General features: G+C 43.7%; 1 protein-coding gene across 1 annotated transcript in view; it reads left to right on the top strand.

The window, feature by feature from the left end:
* The window catches only part of Dmrt1 (doublesex and mab-3 related transcription factor 1), a 117,344-nt gene that overhangs the window by 30,324 nt on the left and 65,593 nt on the right, over positions 1–21,427 (top strand). Inside the window, exon 3 of the mRNA XM_004637217.2 lies at positions 13,990–14,273. Within this exon, the coding sequence (XP_004637274.1) occupies positions 13,990–14,273 (284 nt within the window). The remainder of the gene's footprint in view (positions 1–13,989; positions 14,274–21,427) is intronic.

The following is a 21,427-nucleotide window of genomic DNA, read 5'->3' on the forward strand; positions in this document are numbered from 1 at the left end:
AGCCTCCCTGGCCAGCTAGGTGCCCAGGGCCAGCATGGCATGTGGTATTGGGAATCGAATCCGGATCCTTGTGCTTGTCAGGCAGGCCCTTAGACCTCCTTTAAAAAAGAAAGGCCAAAAGGCTGTGAACTTAGCTCTTAGTTCTTTCCCACAAGGGCCTTTTTCAAGACAGCGCTGCCCTCAGGTGTGTAGTGGAGGGGCTGTGAAAGTCCTGTCCAGCAACTGCTGTGATGTTGAAAACACATGCACCAGGTCGCGGCAGAGCTTAGCGGCACAGTGCGTGCCTGGCATGTGGGAGACTTCGGGTGTGAGCCCCAGCACCATGCAGCACATGCAGCTCCAAAGGTTGAGGATTGCTGGGGCGTCATGCTTCATTGAGGGCACTTTGAGCAAAGCTGATGTTGAATCTAAACTTATTTAATGTTTCACTTCATAGCAGTGAAATGCAGTGTCATCCATAGAGTTTGATGGACTGTCCTGGCGGATGCCAAGGCACCCGTGTTTTCCTGTCTTCTCCCTTGTATCTTCAGCACAAATATCAACCCAGTGAAGAAAGAAAACCTTTTTATGTTGTGAAAGATGTTGACTTATGAGCCTCTCGGGAGAGTGTTTGGAGAGGGGCCTCCGGCTATGTTTTGACAACTGCCATGGTCAGATGGGTGGGTGTGACTTCTTGACTTCAGAAACCCAGCCTCTGGAGCAGAGCACGTGAAAAGGTTATGCCAGCCACATCTTGGCTAGAGGATTAAGATCTAGAATATATAAAAGACTCAAAAAATTAGAGCCCCAATATAAACGACTCCATTGAAAACAGGGAACTAAATGAATAGATACTTCTCAGAAGAAGTACAAACAGCCAATAAATACATAACGAAATGTTCAGCATCCCTGGCCATGAGGGAAATGCAAATTAAAACAACGCAACGCTGAGATTTCCATGTTAAGCCAGAAAGAATGACAATCATGAAAAAATAAATAATGGCAGATGCTGGTGTGAGGCTGTGGGGAAAAAGGAACCCTCCTCTATTGCTGATGGGAATATGAACTAGCACAACCATCAGGGAAATCAGTATGGAGAGTCCTCAGAGAACTAAAACTAGGAATTCCATTTGACCGGCGCTGTTCCTCTTCTAGGCAACTAAAGACATACTGCAGTAATACATGCATACCCTTCTATGGTAGCACAGTTCCGACTGGCTAAATCCTAGAGGCAGCCTGCATGTGCATCTGTAGGTTAAGATGAAGAAATGTGCTGTCTCTACATGAAATACTGTTCAGTTATAAGGAAGGATGAATTTGAATCATTTGTAGGAAAGTTGATGCAACTTGAAAACATAATAAGTGAAATAAATCAGACACATAAGCTTAATGCCGTGAAAGTTCTCTCATGGGAGAAATCCAGAATATTGGACTGGTGAGATAACTTAGTGGACTAAGCGCCTGGTTAGGCAAGTGCAAGGACCAGGGTTTGATCCCTGGCACCACATACCATGCCAGCCCCACCCCCAGGGACACTGAGCTGGCCATGGAGACCCAGCCTGGTGGCACGTACCTGTAATCCTAGCACTGGGGAGGCTGAAAAGAGGATCACTATAAGTCTGAGCTGCGTAGTGAGACCCTGTACCAAATACATACACGAAAAAGAAATACAAAGTATTTAAATAAACAGCAAAATAAAAGACAGGTAAAAGAAAACAGGAACACAGATATTTCCAGATGGGAAGGGGGCTAGGCCAAGAGATGGAGGATAGGAGGGGGACGTGGAGAGGATGGAGACGTGTTGTGCACAGGTGTCAACCATCCAGAGTTAATATAATCACAAGGTGTCACAAAGATGAACCAAAACAAACCAAAAAAAAAGGAAAGAAGGAAAGAAAATGAAGGGGGGGGGAATCTCTAGAGACAGGAAGAGAGAGAGAAGAGAGGAGAAGGAAAGGAGAATTGTCAAAGACATGTACCTACTCCCTAAGTTGAATATAAACATTACAAACTGCAAAAATATTATAGACTCCCCCCCTTAATGTATTTGGTACAGGGTTTCACTATGCAGCTTGGACTCATAGTGATCCTCCTGTTTTCAGTCTCCTCAGAACTGAGATTACAGGCATGTGCCACCACACCTGGACTATGTCACTAGTGCGCCCCAGGGGCATGGCCAGCACAGCATGTAGGACCCTGGTCCCGGTGCTTGCCAATGCAGGCACTTTATCCACTGAGCCATCTCACTGGCTCTGCAAACATATTCTAATAAAAAAATAAAAGAAGAATCCCACCTTTTATAGAGTATAATGGAGTTGCTGGAGTTCCTCTGGAAGGTCTGAGCAGTTCCAATGCCTGGTACAGTCACACAGCCTTTCATGTCAAGAGGCCTGGGGTGTGGCTTGGTCTTGAAGAATTTAGCAGCTCTCCTGGGTGGCTGAAAATAGAAGCAGGTTCTAGAACACTCTTGGCTGGTCCTCTAGTGCTTCTCACCAGTTGGATTTTATCGTTTGTGACCACTTGAAGCATTTGACAAGGTAAATGATTAAAAACTATCAGTATTGAATTGGGTATAATCTTAAGTTGAACCAAAGCCAAGTGAAATTAATGAGATATTCATGTTTTTAACTCTTCAAAGTTCATTTTAGGTCCCTTTCTAATTCTGCAGGGAGAAAGGCAAATATCTCTGCTTTTTTTTTTTTTTTTTTTTTTTTGTGGAACCGGGGATTGAACTCAGGCCCTTGTGCTTGCCAGTCAAGCGCTTATTCTACTGAGCTATCTGCTCTCATTTTTAAAAGAATGTTCTGCCTCTATTTATAAAAGCAGTATGTACATCTCTGTGGGGCTGGCCCTAACAAGACACATATTGTTGATGCCTCTCTGTTCAGTGCCCTTCATGGCCTAGATGAAAGATCTTGATTAAAATAAGCCTCTGTCTTCTAAGTTGTCAAGATACAGTTCAGAGGAGACATTTTTTGTAGAGACCTACATATGTCTCGCTGTCTCCCTGTCTCTCTTCCTCTTCCTCTCCTTCTCCACTCAGAATAATGTAGAATTTCTTTAGTGTAAGATGCTAGGGCCAAGAAAATGATTGCCTATAGGATGGGTCTGAGAATATAGCACTTAGTAGGAACAATTTGGCAATCTGTGTGTGTGTGTGTGTGTGTGTGTGTGTGTGTGTTTGTGTGTGTGGCTGGCTGGCTGGCTGGCTGGCTAAGCCTGTCCTGGGGGCAGGGCTGGTGCGACATGGAATGCCCAGATCGAACTGTAGTGCTTGCTTGAGCTTGGCTAAGCAGGTGCTTTAGACTGCTGAGCTATCTGGCCAGCTCCTCCAGGCAATGTTTCTTCTCTCATCCACTACCAACCTCAGGCTGTGCTACAGTTCTGTTTGTGGCCTGTCTTCTCCTTCCTCCTAGATGTTGGGCAGTCTTGAGAGGGTCCCAAACTGTCTCTAGCATCTTGTCAATGATGGGACTTTGAATTAATCTAATAAAGAAAATCTCTTCATGCCTGTCAATCATTTTCTAGGAGGGTTGAAGAAGTGACATTTACTCCTAATGTAACTTACAGTAGGATTAATGGTTTACCTGGTGACCAAGGTCAGTTTTGAGGCATAGGCAGAGGGGGTAGATTCGGGAACAGCAGAGGTCCGGGAGGACAGTGGCAGAGACCGCAGTAGGTCTGTAGAGGAGGGGCTTAGCATTGACAGCCTCGTCCGGCTTGTGGCTGGGCTCCCAGTCCTGTCAAGCCCTCTCACCCCTGTTCTCACCCTGCGGGTTCTCAGCTATATCAGCTCTAGTTTTTGTGCTGTTGTCTTAGGCCAGCCCCTCCTTTTTCTTGTGCCATCCTTTTCCTTCACTTGCATACCCAGAACTTGCCTTGCCTTCAAGGTCTGTCCTGTGAAACCTGGCCCGACCCTCTAGGTGCTCCTTTGTACTCTGCCTCTCACAAGAATGTGAGTGCTTTTGTTCCAAGAGGGACATTTGTGAGCCAACATCAGCAGAACTTGTACTTTGAGTATAGATAGGAATGACTTGTTCTCCTGCCTTTTTTCCCCCCTCATAGCCTTGGTGAGTCTTTTTTGTGTGTGTTTTTGAGTTCCAGCCTGTGGCATCATGTCTGTATCCTTTGTCTGTTTTCCAAGGTTCAGAACAAGTTACCTCCCACACAGTAGATGCTGGGTAAGGTTCGCTGCACTGGCCGGCAGTGTTTCTCTCCCAGGGCCAGGCCGCAGGCTCTCCTTTAGTTGTCATTACAGTTAGCAGGGAGTGAGAAGTTGTGCATCTGCTTCGCTTAGATCTGTGTGCACCAGGTCTGGATTATCTCAGAAAACCAACCCATTTCCTTGGCCATCATGGTGACCTTTTCAGAACTGCATGCAGCTTGTGGGGCCCAGAGGCCAGGTCTTGGAGACTTGTTGCCCATGTGTATCCATGTAGGGAAAGATTCCTGAGGCATCACTCTGGATTACCCAGTTGTTCCCAAATCTAGGAAAGTCCAGGTGGAGATTAATTTGGATGCAGAGTTGCCCTACAGAGAATGCTAGAGGGCCGGTGAGATAGCTCAGTGGTCTAAATTGCCTGTTTAGGCAAGCTTAGGCCAAAGTGCAGGGACTGCAGTTCGATCCTTGACACTACATGCCTCGCTAGCCTCACCCCTAGGGCAGGATGAGCTGGCCAAAATTAGACAAATAAATCAATAAGTAAAATGAAATACAAAAGGAATTCATTCTAAAAAAAAAAAGAAAAGAAAGAAAGAAAATGCTGGCCAAATGGCTCAGCATATTACAGTGCCTGCAAGCAGGGTCATGGGCCAGGGGTTTAATCCTCCAGCCTGCCATGCCAGCCCCGCCCCCGGGGGGTGCACTGAGATGGCAATTGAGACTGGGCGTGGTGGCGCACGCCTGTAATCCTAGCTCTTGTGAGACTGAACAGGCGGGTTACTATGAGTCCAATCTAGTAGTGAGACCTGAGAACCCTGTAGACCCTTCCCTAAAATAGAAGAGGGAGAGGGAGAGAGAGAGAGAGAGAGAGAGAAAGAGAGAGAGAGAGAGAGAGAGAGAAGCTAGAAGCGGGGCAGCTAAGTGAGCCCCCTTGCTCTGCTGGGGAGCATCCCAGTGATACCCGTTAGAGCCTATGAAATGGCCTTGTTTCTTAAAGACACTGTCTTTTCAAAAGGCGTCAGTATCCCTTTTTAAAAGGAGAGGAAATGACCCATCCTTTTTTGTTCCCTCCTGATGCTCAGTGTTGATGACAGATAATTCTTTTTTTTTTTTTTTTTTCCGGAATCGGGGATTGAACTCAGATCCTTGCGTTTGCCAGTCAAGCGCTTATCCTACTGAGCCATCTCCCCAGCCCCAATGACAGATAATTCTGAGGTCTCAAATTTACTGGTAAGTAACTTCACCTGACTGGTAACTCTTACAACTCAGAAGCTAACTAGCACAGGCATCCTGCAAAGTAGAAGGTTTTAAGGACAACACCTTAAGACATACATTGTTTATCTGATGTCATGGTGCATCACATATAGTATTACAATTTGTAACAATCAATTTTGGTTTCATTTGTGATCTTTCTTTTAACTTCATACAGGAAGCAGAGGTTTGGCTTTGTTATGTGTACAACTCCAGGCTTGAACACAAGGCCTCGAAGGGCAACAATTCTGGAAATCTCGACACCAGAGAATAGAGGGGAAGGCTTTCACTGACCTTAAAATGAATTACTGGTTAAGTACTATTAATATGCCAGCGGCCCAGAGACCAGCATATCACATGCCAAGATCAATACGGGTGTTTATCATGTGAGCGTATCGATCTCTCACGAGAGTGAGTCATATTTCATGCTGCATATGTTAGTGCAAAAAATGTAGCAGAAGCACCATGAAGCCTGTCGAGGAGCCGGCTGTCCAGCAGGCGCGTGCTCAGAGCCTCCTCTGTGAGCATCTGAAGGAGACGGATGAGCTCCGTGGGGGCTTCTGTGTGTCGTTTTTCCAGCTGTGTCCCTTTCCAGGACCTGTGTCTTTGCCTAGGTGTTGAGTTCGGTCTGATCTTTCTTCATTATCTCACAAATGAGGACTTTCGTACAGGGGGAGATCCAAGGGCAAGCAGGGGACTTGATAAACACTGGTGTTTTGGCCCAGGTTTGGAGTCACCTGTCAGTTCTTGGCATTGTTTTCCTGCGATTCAGAATGAGCGTGTTTAGGAGTAGCCTATGAAATGGATGTGAAAAAAAAGTTTTTGAAAATTACATATACACACACACAGGCTACATGTTAAAAACATGTAAAAAATGTAAAAACAACTTGGGTTGTTGGTTTATGTATTTGGCAGCTAATGAGTTGGAAATACTTCAGTTTTATCAAGTTTCTATCAGCAATTAATCAGGGTACTCAGGCTGTCTTACTAACTTGGGTGATGTGATCATTGGAGACCGTTTCTCTTGGTTGAACTTTGGGGGAATTCTGCACTGATCTCTGCTGCAGCAGAATTTGTGAGAGGGCATATTTTGCGTCTAGAATTTTCCAGCGTGCAGTATATGCTCCACAAGGCAGTAAACTTTAAACATTATTCTGTGAATTTTAGCAGTACTTTTCATATTGCTAACTCAGTTAAGTGCTCTAGCCCGCCCCACGTAGGCTGCAACAGGATGCTGTGTGGGGAGGGTGAGGCACTGTTGCAGGACAGCTGTGTGTGTGGCTGTCACATACCTCTGTGTAGCATAGAAAGACTGAGTGCCCAGGGTCGGGTTCTAGGCTGCCCACACGTGCGCCTGTGAAGGCAGGGGTTTATTGATAAAAGCAGGTGCATAAGCTTTCTTGTTTAATTTCAGGACCTCTGCTGTTCCTGAATCTACCCCCTCTGCCTATGCCTCAAAACTGACCTTGGTCACCAGGTAAACCATTAATCCTACTGTAAAAGTTAGATTAGGAGAAAATGTCACTTAGTGACATACTTTAAAATATTTTTATAGACAACTGTGTACAGAGGAGTACTACTCTGGCCTAAAGAGGGAGGCCATGAGTCATTTGTAGGAAAGGGGATGCACCTGGAAGCCACAGTGTTGGATGAAATGAGATGCGCGAGCTCAAATAGCATGAGTCTTCTCTTATAGGAGAAATCCAGAATATAAGTGAAGAGCAAAATAAAGGGCCAGCCAAATAGCTCAGTGGATTAAAGCTCCTGCAAGCAGACACAAGGGCTGGGGGTTCGATCCACAGGCCTGCTATGCCAGCCCCAACCCCGGGGTACGCTGAGACAGCAGTTGAGACTGGGCATGGTGGCGCACGCCTGTAATCCCAGCACTTGGGAGGCTGTAGACAAGTGGATCACTATGAGTCTGATCTAGTAGTGAGACCCTGAACACCCTGTAGACCCTTCCCTAAAATACACACACACACACACACATACAAAAGGAGCAAAATAAAAGGTAGTAGGAAGTGGGGAGCTAGATCTTGCAAAAAAAAAGGGAAAAGGATCAAAAGGCAGAGGAAGGGGAAGCCAGGGAAGGGGATGGATGAGTTCTGATGTGCTGAGGAGGCGTGTCAACTTTCTGCAAGGACGGTAGTTACTGTGCACTGCAAATGTGTACTGATGACAGGCTATGACGTACGAAGCACAAAAATGGGCCAGATTTTGTTCTTTGTTTATTATAATTATATGCACAACATTGCTAATGCTAGAAAATTAAGGGCTTATTCATTAATTTTTTGTATTCTAGTATGGAGGGATTGTTGCTGTATGTCTTGATTATGTTACATATTTTCATATGCAGCCTAAAACATTTGGTTTCATTTAGTACAGCCCAGGCAGACCAAAAGCTTTTAGACAGTTAGGGCTTATAATTTTATTTCCATCAGTCTGGGCAGGAGTGTCTGAGGGAAGCTCGCGGCTTTCCTGGTCCCTGGACAACATGTATGAACAGTGTAACTTCATTGCTTGAAGAGAATTCAGTCCCAGGTATGCCAGCAGCTTCTGTGAGATCCCTTCTTTCCTCTTCCTGCAGCCTCTGAACAAGCCCATACCGACTTCTTGCCTGGGAGTAGAGTCTAGTCTGCAGTCCTCTCCCACCTTACTGTCCTCGGTCATCTCTTGCACTGGGTCAGATCTTTCCTAAATAGTTTTTGTTACTTCTTTACTCTGAAAACCTTCATCAATCTCTTGTTGGCCCGTTCTGTGAAGACTCTTGCCATACTGTCCTTTGTCCCCTGGTGTGAACTCTGCCCTCCAGCCAGGCTCATCTGGTCACTGTTTTGGGAACACATTTGCATCTTTTCAGGCTTTGTCACTCTCCTGCTATCATTGTCCTCTTTTGAGTGTTTCCCCATCACCTGTCTAAATCAATGTCTTCCTAGCTCATCTCTCCTGGATGCCTTTGCTTTCCCACTAGGTAGAGCTGCCTGGTGAGATCTACCTACACTTTCTTTCATCTTGGCAGTTCAGGTTAGAGCTTTGTAGGGTTTTCGGTCAGGGTTTAACTTTCCCAAACAGATTGCAACTTCTTGAGGAAATGAACATTTAAAGTGATTCTTCAATAACATCCAACATTTTAGACATTGTTAAATTATAATTAATGAATGGCTTAAGTATAAATGTGAAAATACAATTTAGGGCCAAGAATAAATGATCACTTCTTGCCTGGTCCTCTGTATTGTCCAGAAGCTTTGATTTTGCAAGACTGTCCCCAGCCAGGTGCCTTTGGAAATAGTAAGGGCTTAATAAATATTTTTCATTAAATGGAATAAATGCTTGAATAGATGAATTTAGTCTTTATGGTTAGAATAATGAAGAACAAGTTGAGGTAGAAGCCCAATTTCTGTATACAGTGGGATTCACTTGTGCCATCTTAACTTGATGGGACTGTCACATTAATGCAGTCATGGGTACAGAGTGTCACATACTTTTAGGGATATGGAGAGTTACTTTTAGAGTAGACCAGTGGTTGTCAACCTTTGAAGCTTACCCACATCCCAAGAGCTCGCTCAGCCTGGCCTCAAGAGTGTCCAATTTGAATGGCCTGGAGTGGTGCTCAAGTTTTTATTTCTACAAGTTTCTGGGTGATAACTGATGCCATTGACTTGAGTCACTGGAGTAGACAAATTTTGGACGTTGATTTTAACCTTGGGAAACTTCCATGTTCTAGTAGTGTGCACGTAAAAGCTGGAAGTCAGTGGTGGAATGCCAGCTTACCATGTGTAAGGGCCCGGCTTGGAGTCCCCACCCACAAAAACAAGCTGAACTAGAGTCGATGGTTTATCGACAGTGCTTTGGGAAGAAACCCTCACTCTCAGAGAAGCTTTTGTGCTCCTCTTCTCTCACACACCCACCTGGCTGCATTTTTATTATCTAAATCATGGTGTGGCACTTAGCTTTCCCAACAACATACATCTCAGCCTGTTTTTTAAAGCTTAATATAACTTGAAAGAGGAGATAAAATATGTGTAAGTAGACAGGGTTGTTAACTAATTACGGGCAGCTGTAGCAAAACAAATCATCGCTTTGACCTCACATAGCATTTCATTTGAGGTTTACTGTGCAGGTTATTGAAGTCATTTTCTTGTTACCTTGAGAGTTATTACTGCCATTATTTTGTTGTTTGATAAACTGAGGCCTGATGAAAGCTTTTGGTGAAGGTTGTGCTGCAGAAAGTCAGGAGCGGTGTGCTGACCTTCGCGGGCTGCAGTCCTTGGGTTTCAGCTGCGTGTTTTGCCTCCTGCTGTATCTTGTTTTCTTATTAAGAGTGGTGATTTTTATTTTAAAATTAATTTCATTGAGAAAAATAGCAATGAGACAGTCTCAAAACAGGTCAATAGGACAGTTACAATAATTAATACATTGCATATTGTTGTCTTCATAGTAGTTATTCATAGTACAAGATGTAGGCATGATATCCTGTCTAAACACTGTTAGTGTAAATTTTTCTTCTCATTGAACTAAGAGAAAGTAGCTGTATATCTAACCTAATTTGTATATATAGATTTTTTTTTTTGCACTACAAAATGGTCCTTTATTTATGTCGCCCTTTTTTGTTTAGTTTTGTCAGAGATGGGTATTCATTGCCATTCAAATATTGTAGGCAATATTTGCATAAATTCAGCAAATTAATCCAATATAGTCCAGTAGACCATAATAGTGGGTTATATGCAGGATTTACAGCTCAGCATATTAATATGGGTTATTGTCTACCTTTATTTTTTTATTAACTTTATTGAGAAACAAATAGCAATGAGGCAGTTTGAAAACAAGTTAGTAGGACAGTTACAATAATTAATACATTGCATATTGTTGTCTTCATAGTGGTTATTCATAGTACAAGATGCAGACATGATATCCTGTCCAAATACTATTAGTACAAATCTTTCTTCTCATGGAATTAAGAGAAAGTAGCTGTATATCTATCCTAACCTACTACTATTATGGACTACTGGATTATGTTGGATTATTATTATTCATGCACCTACAATATTTAAATGGCAATGGAATACCCATCTCTAACAAAACTAAACAAAAAAAGGGGGATACAAATGAAGGACCATTTTTTTATCTAGATGTACAGAAGAGTGGTGTATCTGAAGGCCAAGCCCTAAGGGGGCTCCATTTTCTTCTTCTACAGGCACAAGAATAAGCATCTGAGATGCTCCCCGAGTCTGAGATTGCATAAAAATGAACCACCAGTGCCTTTGGTTGGGTTGGCTGGTGGGGCTGTGTCATGCCTTTTCTGATTAAGATATCCAGCATTGCCATTTGGGGAAGTTCATATTATTTTTGCAGTTAAGTAAACAATAAAAATATGACAATGAATGCAAAAGAATTTGATCTCAGAGCTTGCTGATAATGTTAGGAAATTGGTGTCTTAAATAAGAGAAAGGACAAGTAGGAAATTTCAGGAGCAGAAGTGAACGTGTGGGGGCTGATGAGATGGCTCAGTGGTCTAAAGCACCTACTTAGAACAAGCTTAGCAGAGCACAGGGACCGCGGTTCAATCCCCCAGCACCACATGCCAGCCCGCCCCGCCCCCTGGTGGGCTGAGCTGGCCACACACACACATACACACACACACACACATAAACAAATAAAATAAAATAAAATAAAATAAAAAAGAAGTGGACGTGTGCTCTGTGGAACCTGGAGTTTGGGCTGTGGACTAATGAACTGGGACATCTCATCTCACTGGGTGGGAAGAGAAGAAAAGAAAGGAGTGACGTCGGGGATTGGCTGCACAGTTACAGAAGCCCTGGGCGAGTGGGATGGGCTTAGGGCATACCCTCTTGCCTGGAAGAGCCAGGCCATGAGTTCGATCCCCAGCACCTAAATAAATAAGTAGACAAACCTTTTAGACAAAAGCAATTTGCTGCTCACTCTCAGGTGAGAATTTACTTTTGTTCCCCTTGGACAGTGCTGGGGATTGAACCCAGGGCCTTCTGCCCAGAGCTACATTGCCAGCCTTTTTCTATTTTTTTTATTCTGAGACAATGTTTTGTGAAGTCACTAAGTTTCCCAGGCCAGACTCCAAGCTTTTTATCCTCCTGCTCTAGCTTTTGCTTATTATTTATTGATTTGTATTTTAGGGAAGGTTCTACAGGATGTTCAGGCTTTCACTACTAGATCAAACTCATAGTGATCCACCTGAATTTCTCCCAAGAGCTGGGATTATTTTTTATTTTGACTCAGCTTCTCAGTAGGTCGGTCAGTTGTCCAGGCGGGGGTTCAGTTCGCTGCCCTCCTCCCTTGGCTTCCCAGGCCTGGGGTGCTGGGGTCAGTGCCACCATGCCCAGCGTGCGCACGTTTTCCTTGGCATGCTCACACGCAGCTTCCGGAGCTCACGCCTCCCCTGCACATTTTCTCTTTCTCCTTCTCTCCGTTCAGCCAGGGGCTGCTTTTGAGCACCTTATCTGGGGCATCTGTAGTGCTGCGAATTTCTCTTTTTCCTGTTGAGGGATGCTTAATCCATCTCTGTTTTAAAAATGGAATAGCAAGATTGTTTGGCTTCATGGAGCTTCTGTTTCTAACACAGTTAGATACCTCCCGCGCGTGGCCATGTGCTAGGCACTTTGATCACTTTCCACTTTGCCTGGCCATGTGCTAGGCACAGGGGACACAAAGGGCAGCCTTCTTGCTTTGGGGCAGAGAAGGCCATTCCCCGAATTCAGTCGTTTCCTCGCTACTTGCAGATTCCTAGCCCTCTACCGAGCAGCTTCTACTCCTTCTGCCTTGCTGAACTACAAGTCTCTAAAGACCTCATCACCCACCAGCTTCTTCTAGAACCGAGCCTGCTCGACCTCTTAATGGCAGTTGACACTGCCGCTGGCCCCCCCTGAATCCATCTTTTTTTTCCTGGCAGAGGTCCTTCCCTACCCTTCTGCCTCTGTTACTCACTTTCATTCCCCGCATACAGCCATCACGAGCTGGCATCTTCTGGTCCCAGCATCTCCCACGCGCAGATTTCAGGGTGCCCACAGTGGCACACCCCTCCCCTGTGCCCTTCTGCATGTCAGGTTACCCAGAGCAGCCCCACTGTGTACCCAGGCTCTTGTTCTCGTCTCCTGCACATGTCTGTTGCTGATGGCCCTGACATTCTGTTGGATGTCAGTCTCACATGTCCCGGGTCCAGGCATCGCAGGACATTTGCAGTCTTCGGAGGACTTCACGTTAACTACTTGGATTTCCCTGACTCTGGGTTTGGTAAACCTCCCAAACCTAAGCTCTCTTGTTTTTATTTTCTTGTATAGAAATCCTCTGCGGTTCCTCCTTCTCCTACAGAGTCCGAGAGCTGGATGAAGACTTCCCTAGCAGGGCAGGCTCCAGGAAACATTCGAGGCAGGAGCTGTGCGTGTTCTCACCCGATGCATCCATCTGACTGCCATGCTTGTCATGCCTCATTCATTTCCTGTCCTTCCTTCACCATCTTTCTTTGCTCTTTTTATTTTTTGCATTAGCTTCCTGTTCTTTTAAGGAGCAGCGCAAGTGCAGTTTTTTTTCCCATGAGTCCTCTCGTTCTTTTCCTCTGAATTTCTGTAACCATTAATGGACATTTCTGTAATTCTGGGTGGTGGGGGAACCTGTAATCCTGTTGTGTTTTTAGTTCTAGACTGTAGGCTCCCTGTGGGCAGCCATTCCACTCTCAGGTCTTGCACCTTTGCTTAACACGTCTCTTGACTGGATGTGCAAGGAATTTGTAATTTATTTTGACAAAAATGTTTAAAGTCTGTGCCATATTTTGGCAGACTATAGTCTGTGAGCCACATCAGCTCACATCCCATTTATGTGAATAAAGGTTTATTTTTATTTTTATTTTTATTTTCAGTGCCTAGGATTGAACTCTTGGCCTTGTGCTTCCAGGCAGGAGCTTACACTGCTAAGCTATCTCCCTGACCCATGAATAAAGTTTTGTTGTAGTGTAACTTGGCCAACTTTGACTGATCCTCCACAAAACCCCCAGTAGTTACTCACTGCCCTTTAGTACCTTTGTCAAACTTTGGTCCATACTATTGCCCAGATTTTTAAAGAACACGCTCACCCATGGAAAGGAGTTAAGAAAGCATATGCTTAAATAACTGCTGGCCTCTTGCTTTGACTTTCTGACATATCTACTTGGCTACCATAGTTAAGATGCTGGGGTATTTATTTACTTTATTTAAATTAAACAATTAATTTTGTTATAAACATGGACCAGAGGACATACTAATGTTGATAGCTAGTTCCTTGAGATTAGAGTGGGAACTTCTGGCTTCAAGTTATACTGTCAGCATTTATGCGATTAAAACTATCTCCAAATGTTTTGGTATTCTTAGTGACAAATACACAGCAAAGGTCTTTCAGCTCTGCCACCAAAGTGATCCCAGCCTCAGAAACTTCTTGTATTTCGCTTGTAGAAGCAGCCGCTGGCTCTGCCCTCTGCCTAATAGTTTGCTCTACGGATCTGAGAAGGAATGTGATGCGTTGCCAAGGTTTAGAGGTAAAGGTTTGTGATCCCCACCTTAATACTGTGTTGCTGCTTTTTCTGTTTTCCTGTCTAGAGGGTCGCATGATCATCCCGGATGTGCCTGTTGCAGCCAGCAGAGGGCACGTGGAGAACGCGCCTGACCTGGTTGCAGATTCCACCTACTACAGCAGCTTTTACCAGCCGCCGCTGTTCCCGTACTACAACAATCTGTACAACTACCCGCAGTACTCCATGGCCTTGGCTGCTGACTCCTCTGCTGGGGACATGGGAAGCTCCGTTGGGGGATCCCCTGTGAAGAACAGCCTTCGGAGCCTTCCAGCACCATATGTGCCTGGCCAGGCAGGAAACCAGTGGCAGGTACGATACTACCCAGAGAGTTAACCGACTATGGGGCAAACACACGTAAGCAACACATACAGGCATGTGCATAAACACACATATCTACAGAGACACATGTTTGCCCACATGTACCATGTGCATGCCCAGTTCAGTACACATAAGTGCAGTGTACAAACTATGTAAAGACTTTTTCTCTGCTAATGGTACCACTTAATCTGAGAGGTGGCTGCAAGGAACTGTAAAGAAACGTGTATGTATGAAGGTTAATTTTTAAGTCTTATTTTCTCACTTTGTCCTTTTGCATAAATACCCAGCTGGCCAGAGTTAACAGGCACAAGCAGATTTCTGACTGAGGCCCCCTCCTCTGGCCTCGAGCAGCTTAGAAATGCAGGTGCAGCCTTCTCTGTGACAGTAAGCTCCCTCATAAATTTGCATCCTAGGAGAGCAAAGTGTCGCAGTCTGTGTGTTTGTATAGAGGAGAGAGAGAGAATTAGGACGTGGTTATGCTGCACAGACTTGGGGTGTGCTTTGCTAGGAACGGGGGCTCGTCTTTCATACTTTTTTTTTTTGAAATAGTGTGCAAACAAGAGTTTTTAATATTTGGAGTAAAATAAAGCATTTTGCTTTCTCAGGAAGAGAGCTCATCTAACTCTGTTATGCTTTCTAGGGTGTCACCATTTGCACCCCACGAGTGTATTAGCGGTAGAGTCAGGGTCCCAACAACATTCCCAAGGTAGATGCCGTGTATGTGGCATGTGCTTGTGCATGCGCTGGGCACCCTCGTGTGGGTGAGGTCAGACAGCTGCTGCCAGCACTGCCCAGCTGAGATGTTCTGATCCTGAGCAGGCTGTTGTCATTTTGGGTGCAGTTACCGTGCTCTTCTCAGCTGGGATTTGATTTTGGCACAAGGTTAGCACAAGTCTTTGACTTCCTTCTTGGTTTTCCCAGCTCTACTAAAGCATAATTGTCACATAAAAATGTATGTATTTTAAGTTGTCTAACATGCTTATCTGATGTGTAAATGTATCATGCAGGGCAGTCGAGATGAAGTTAATGAACAGATCCATCAGCTTGCTTGAGACCTGGTCTCTTGGCATTTTAAAAATATACAGTATTTTAACCATAGCCCCAATACCAGGCATTATTTTCAGAATTTATTCATCTTACAACTGTAAGTTTTTAACTTTTGACTAATAGCTCCTCATTCTCCTCACCCCAACCCCTGGCAATCACTGTTCTACTTCCACTTCTGTGAGTTTAAAAAAAATTTTTTTTAGGAGTCCTTACCTTCTTATGCCCACTTGAGAAGAATTTGAGTTGAACTTCTCTTCTGGGCAGTTCTGTTTCACTTTACTGTCCTGGGGATTAACCCCCTGAGGCACAAACTTCCCTCAGGTTTCTGTCTGGGTCTTGGGATCTTATACTTTCGAAGGGGGTTTTAAGCAGATTCAGTGGTTTTACAATTGAGAGTTAATGTAAGTGTAAAGGAAATTTGGTGATTAATGGAAGCTTAAGGTAGACCCCGTTGGGCCTTTCCAAATGCAGTTGCATTTCATGGCTTGGGGAAGGCTTTAGGTTGATTTTCACTAGAAAGCCTTCTAGAAGGAAAAAGAAATGTCTAAAAGATAATGGTAGTACAAGAGCGCATCCTGCAGATTCTGGGAAGGAGAGACTGCTAGTGGAGGGTCCTAGTTTTCTGTCTGCTTCCGAGCTTTGAGAGTAAGTTAGGGGAAGGGTCTGCTTGCAAGCTTGTTGGATTAGATGATAAAGGTTGAGAAAGGAAAGTCTTAATATTTCTCTGAAAAGAAGTCCTCTCAAAATGAATTCTTCAGCAGAGTCAGAAGTCTCATAAACTAACTGTTCTTTCCTTGTCAAAACCTTTCATATGGCAGACGGTGCTTAACAGTCATTCTTAACATTTTAGATTCTCTTGGTTGTCCCTTTCCAAGATCTGTTATCTACCTCCCAACTGAGACAGGCTGGAAAGACAGGCTCTGAGCAGCACTGTTGCCTGGTGCTAGACAGCTCAAGCCCTTGAATGCACATCTACTGAGAGAAGCGCAGGGCGGGAGGAGCAATCTTGGCTTTGGAACTAGGGTGTGGAACCTGCAGTTTTGATGCTTAGCCCCTTCTCAGGAACATACAGAGCTGGAGAGAACCCACTGGAAAGAGCCCAGCAGCGACAATGAGGCATCATTCCATGTATTTTTGCTTTCCTGGAATCTAGGTGTAATATTCCCTAGGCAGTGGCGCTGTCTCATATAACAAGTTCTTTTGCAGTAGTAGGTCCTGCCGTCTTACTGTGGTGGACAGTCATTCTGCATAGTCAATAATATCAGTGATAAGATCTGTCATTCATTGAGCAGTTAGTCCTACCTAAGAGACAAGTGGTGTTGGTTGTTTTTTTTTTTTCTTACAGATGAGGCTGTTGATGTTTAGAGGGCTGACTTACCCAGAGTTGTAGAGTGATCAGTAGAAGAGCCCGAGTTTGAATCCATGCCTGCCTGACCCTGAAGGGTGTGTCAGCACTGCCTCCTTAACACTGGGTCTTCAAAAAACAAATCAAAGCTATGGAAACTGCCTTTTAGGTGCCCTCTGTGAGCTGAGAGCCCAGGAGAGTGTTCAGGATGTGCACTTTATCCCTCAGCTCTGCAGGTGACCCTTCACTGTGAGATCAGTCCATTAGGAACACTTAGAACCTTGTTTAGCTCTTTATTGTATTTTAAATTATTATTTATATTTAGTATAGAGTCTACAGGGTCTCACTACACAGATCAGACTAATAGTGATCCTCCTATTTTCAGCCTCCCTCCAGGGGCCAGAGAGATAGCTCAGTAAAATAAGTGCCTGCCTGGCAAGCACAAGGTCCTGAGTTCAATCCCTGGTACCACACACACACACACACACACACACACAAAGTGTATAATGTTTTCAGCCTCCCAAGTGCTGGGATTACAGGCTCACTTCATTGTGTCCAGTCTCACTGTGCCCTGGGGGCGGGGCTGGCACAGCAGGCCAGGGATTGAACTCTGGTCCTGGAGCCTGCCTAAGCAGGCGCTTTAGTCTGCTGAGCTATCTGGCTGGCCCTCCATACTTAGTTCTAGCTTACAATTTAGCTGTGAAATCTTTAGCTAAATATTTTATCCTCTAAATCTCAACTTTCTTTTTTGTAAGCGAGGTATAGGCTGGTTTCAAGGACTACTGAGGCACTGTGGGAGCTAAAGTGCCATGATCAGCCTATGTGAATTTCTGTATAAGCCACAGACAGCTGGGCTGATCCTAACTACAGTGAATTTATTCCACTTTTCAGTATTTCCACTTGGTCTTGCTTTCTATAAATCAATTTAATTCTTTGCTATTTGTTTAAATGCCTTTTAATCAGCTATATCAGGTCCCCCCATAGCAAAATAAGATGCAGTTATGCATTTTAAGTATTACTAAAGGACTGAAAAGCCTATCATGGTGGCACTTAGCTGTAACCCAGCCACTTGGGAGACTGAGGCAAGAGGATCACCAAGCTCCTGTCAACTTAGTGATACTGTCTCAAAAAAGGGACAATAACATGTGAATAAAGGCCAACTATGAACTTTTCTATTATTGGTGAAGAATTTGACCCAGTTAGGAAAGAGAAAACACACAGCGTAAAGTTCATGATAATGGTACACAATATATTCATTAAGATGTATTGAGAAAATAGTACTGTAGGGCTGGGGAGATAGCTCCCTGGAATACGCGCTTCCCTGGCAAGTGCAAGGGCCTGAGTTCAATCCCTGGTTCCACCAAAAAAAAAAAAAAAAGTACAGTATTGGACAGTTAAAAATATACAGATCATGCTTCTGGATAATGTGGAAGGGATAGGACTAGATGGCTCACTTTGTAATCAGAGTCGTCGCTGTAGCTGTCAGAAGTGTCAGGAACAGGAATCTGGGATGCGAGAGTCCTTCTCACCTTGCTGATTTTTCTGAGAGGTGCCATGACTTCGTGACTTTGCTGAATCCCTCCTGGTGGTAGCTTCCCAGGGAGTAAGGGCTGGGTTTCTCCCGTGGATGCTGCCCTGTTTCCATCCTCACTGAGGACGGTGTTCCACGGCTGCATCTGGGAGCACCCACAGGGTCCACTCCCCCTGGAGCCATAGGTTGCCCTGGGCTCAGTCCAAGGCCTGGAATTCCATTCTCTCACAATCACCTCTTGCTACTTTCCTCTTAACTCTTGGCTGGGTGGAGTCTTCCTTTTGTACATTATCCTCTTTCCCGTGCTGCTTTGAGTATTGAGTATGCATTGGAGAAGAAGTATAGTTCTCAACCTAGAGTTCCTTACTGAGTCTTGTAAAATAATGATTTTAATGGAGATGAAGATTTCTTAAAACTAGACTTTGTAGTGCAAGGAAGGTAGGGGATTATTTGCACAAAGAATCCACTGTCTTTATTGTAGGGTTGTGACTTCTTGGCAACTTTTCCTATGAAATCAGAAGAATTTTGATATCAATTGGAAGAACCACACCCACCTAGTGTGAAATCTGTTTACCTAAGAGAGAGCATCCTTGGGGCCGTCACTCTAGAATCCCAGAGTGCTTCTCTGTGAGCGTCAGGCACGCTGCCGAGAGCTGCCGAGAGCTGCTTTAATCGCTTTTGGTCTGTCTCCCAGCCTGCAGAGATTTGTGGCCCAATCACAGATTCTTGTCCTGTTGTGAAACAGGAATAACATTTGTGACACTGGAACAAACTCAGGATGAATGGCTGGTTCCGCTGACCAGCAGCTCAATTTCGCTTCTGCATTTAATTGCCTGCAAAAGCTGTTTATTGCCTTGTGCACTCCTCCACGGCAACATTATCTCTTAAATAAACATGTTGTACCAGGTTGACAAGGGAGAGGTGCATATCAAGTGAGCAGAAATAAATATGGGAGGACTCAGAGCTGTACCTCAGGTCTCCTTTCCATCCCAGAGGCAGGCACCCTCTTGATTGTTTTCTGGAAACCTGTGCTGCCAGATGTGTAGACTTGCCTTCTGGCTACAGTTAGGGCCTGGTCAAATGACAACATGAGTGATTTCATTCCTCCTAGTGGCATCCGTCTGAAGTGTCCCATGATATGGTTCCCTGTTGACAGTTAATGCGCCTTAATGAAATATGTTCATTTATTTTTTGAAAGTCTTAAAACAGATTTATTGAGATAAAATTCATAGCACATAACTCACCTTTTTTAAAATACACAATTTAGGTTCTTTAAAAGCTATTCAAAGATTGTACACTGTCACTAATAATTCTAAAATTTTCATTACTCCCAAAAGAAAACCTGTACCCAGTAACGGTCACTTGCTATTTCCATTACTGTCAGCTTCTGGAACCATAATTTTTGGTCTCTATAGCTTTGTCTATTCTGGAAATTTCACAAAAATGGAATTATACAATATTTTTTTCAACTAGCTTCTTTCACTTCACATGTTTTAAAATTTTCTCATGTTATACAGCATGCTATCATTCTTACATTTCCTTTAATTCCCAATAATATGCCATTGTATGAATCTGCTTTTATCTTTGATTCTATTTATGTGGTGTATTATGTTTGTTGATATTTTGCATATGTTGAGCCATCCTTTTATCTCTGGAATAAAGCTACCTTGATCATGGTATATGATTTTTTTTTTTTTGCGGAACCAGGGATTGAACTCAGGCCTATGCGCTTGCCAGGGAAGCCCTTATTCCACTGAGCCATCTCCCTGGCCCCTATATGATCTTTTTAATGTGTTGTTGAATTCGATTTGCAAGTGGTTCAGTAAGGAATTTCACATCTCTGTTCCTTGGCCAGAGTTTTCTTTCTCTGTTGTGCCCTAAGCTGGTTCTGATGTCTGAGTGCTAGGTGATGTTAGCCTAGTAGAATCAGTTTGGAAGCATTCTTTTCCTTTCTATTTCATGGACGAGTTTGAGGAGCACTAGTATTGGTTTTTCTTTGAAGGTCTGGTAAAGATCAGCAGGGAATCCATTTGGTCCTGACCTTCTCTTTGTTGGGAAACTATTAATGCTTCAGCTTCCTTGCTTGCTACTGATCTGTTTAGGTTTTTATGTCTTCTTGGTTCAGTTTTGGAAGGTTGTGTGTGTCTAGAAAATTATGTATTTCTTCTGGATTTTCTAACTAAGTAGAATATAGGTTTTCAAAGTAGTCTCCTATAATCCTATTGATTTTGTGGTATGTGTTGTAATATCCTCCTTTTTATATCTAGTTGTATTGATTTGGGTTTTCTTCTTTTGGTTTGCTTGGCTTAGGGTTTATTAATCTTGTTTTCAACAACCAATTCTGTGGGTTGATTTTTAGTTTCTGCCTCATTAATTTCAGCACTGATCTTTATACTTTTTCTTTCCTTCTGTTGGGTTTGGTTTTGGTTTGTTCTTGTTTTTTTTTTTTCCAGAACCTTGAGATATATCATTAGGTTATTTATTTGAGATCTGTATGAATTTTTTGATGTTGGCATTTATGAACTTCTCTCTTAAAACTGCCTGTAGTGTATCCCAGAGATTCTGGTATTCTGTATTTACATTTTTTCTTTTTTTCAGAGTATAACTTTCATTTTATTATTTCTTCCCTATGAGATGATTTTTCTTTAGTCTGTTAAGACCAGCTCCTTCTGTGGGCTTTCGTGGGGGTCATCGAGCAGCACCAGCAGGTCTAAGTTGGGGTGAAGATGTTTTGTTTTTTTCTGGCTTCTCAAGATTCCTCTGTCACATAATTCACACAGTAATGCAGCGTCACTTAGAACTTGGGAAGCACTAAGCATCTCGGACATTCACTTCAAAAATGTCCTGACAGCGGCAGCCTCTGTTGTGTTTTAAGTGACAACTTCTGAAAGATCTGAGCCTGGAATGTGCTCCAGGTGCCATTCCTGCGCACGGGTGCTGGGGCTGGCACCGCTGTTGGTCCTTTCATTGTCTCAGAAGTGAGCAACCAGAAGAGCTTCATTTTGATTTTATTCTAGGAATTCTAAAATTTCCTCCTGGATTTCTTTAACATCAACTGGTCACATAGAAGGAATGTTCAGTCTGTGTGTGCTTTGTATAGTTTCTGTTGTTTCTCATCCTGCTGATTACTAGTTTTATTCCCTTATGATGCGATAGGATTCAAGAAATTTTATCTATTCATTAAGGCTTGCTTTTTTAAAAAAATTTTTTATTTTATTTTTA

The sequence above is a fragment of the Octodon degus genome, unplaced genomic scaffold (assembly GCF_000260255.1).
Source record: "Octodon degus isolate 3935 unplaced genomic scaffold, OctDeg1.0 scaffold00087, whole genome shotgun sequence".
Classification (NCBI taxonomy): Eukaryota; Metazoa; Chordata; class Mammalia; order Rodentia; family Octodontidae; genus Octodon; species Octodon degus.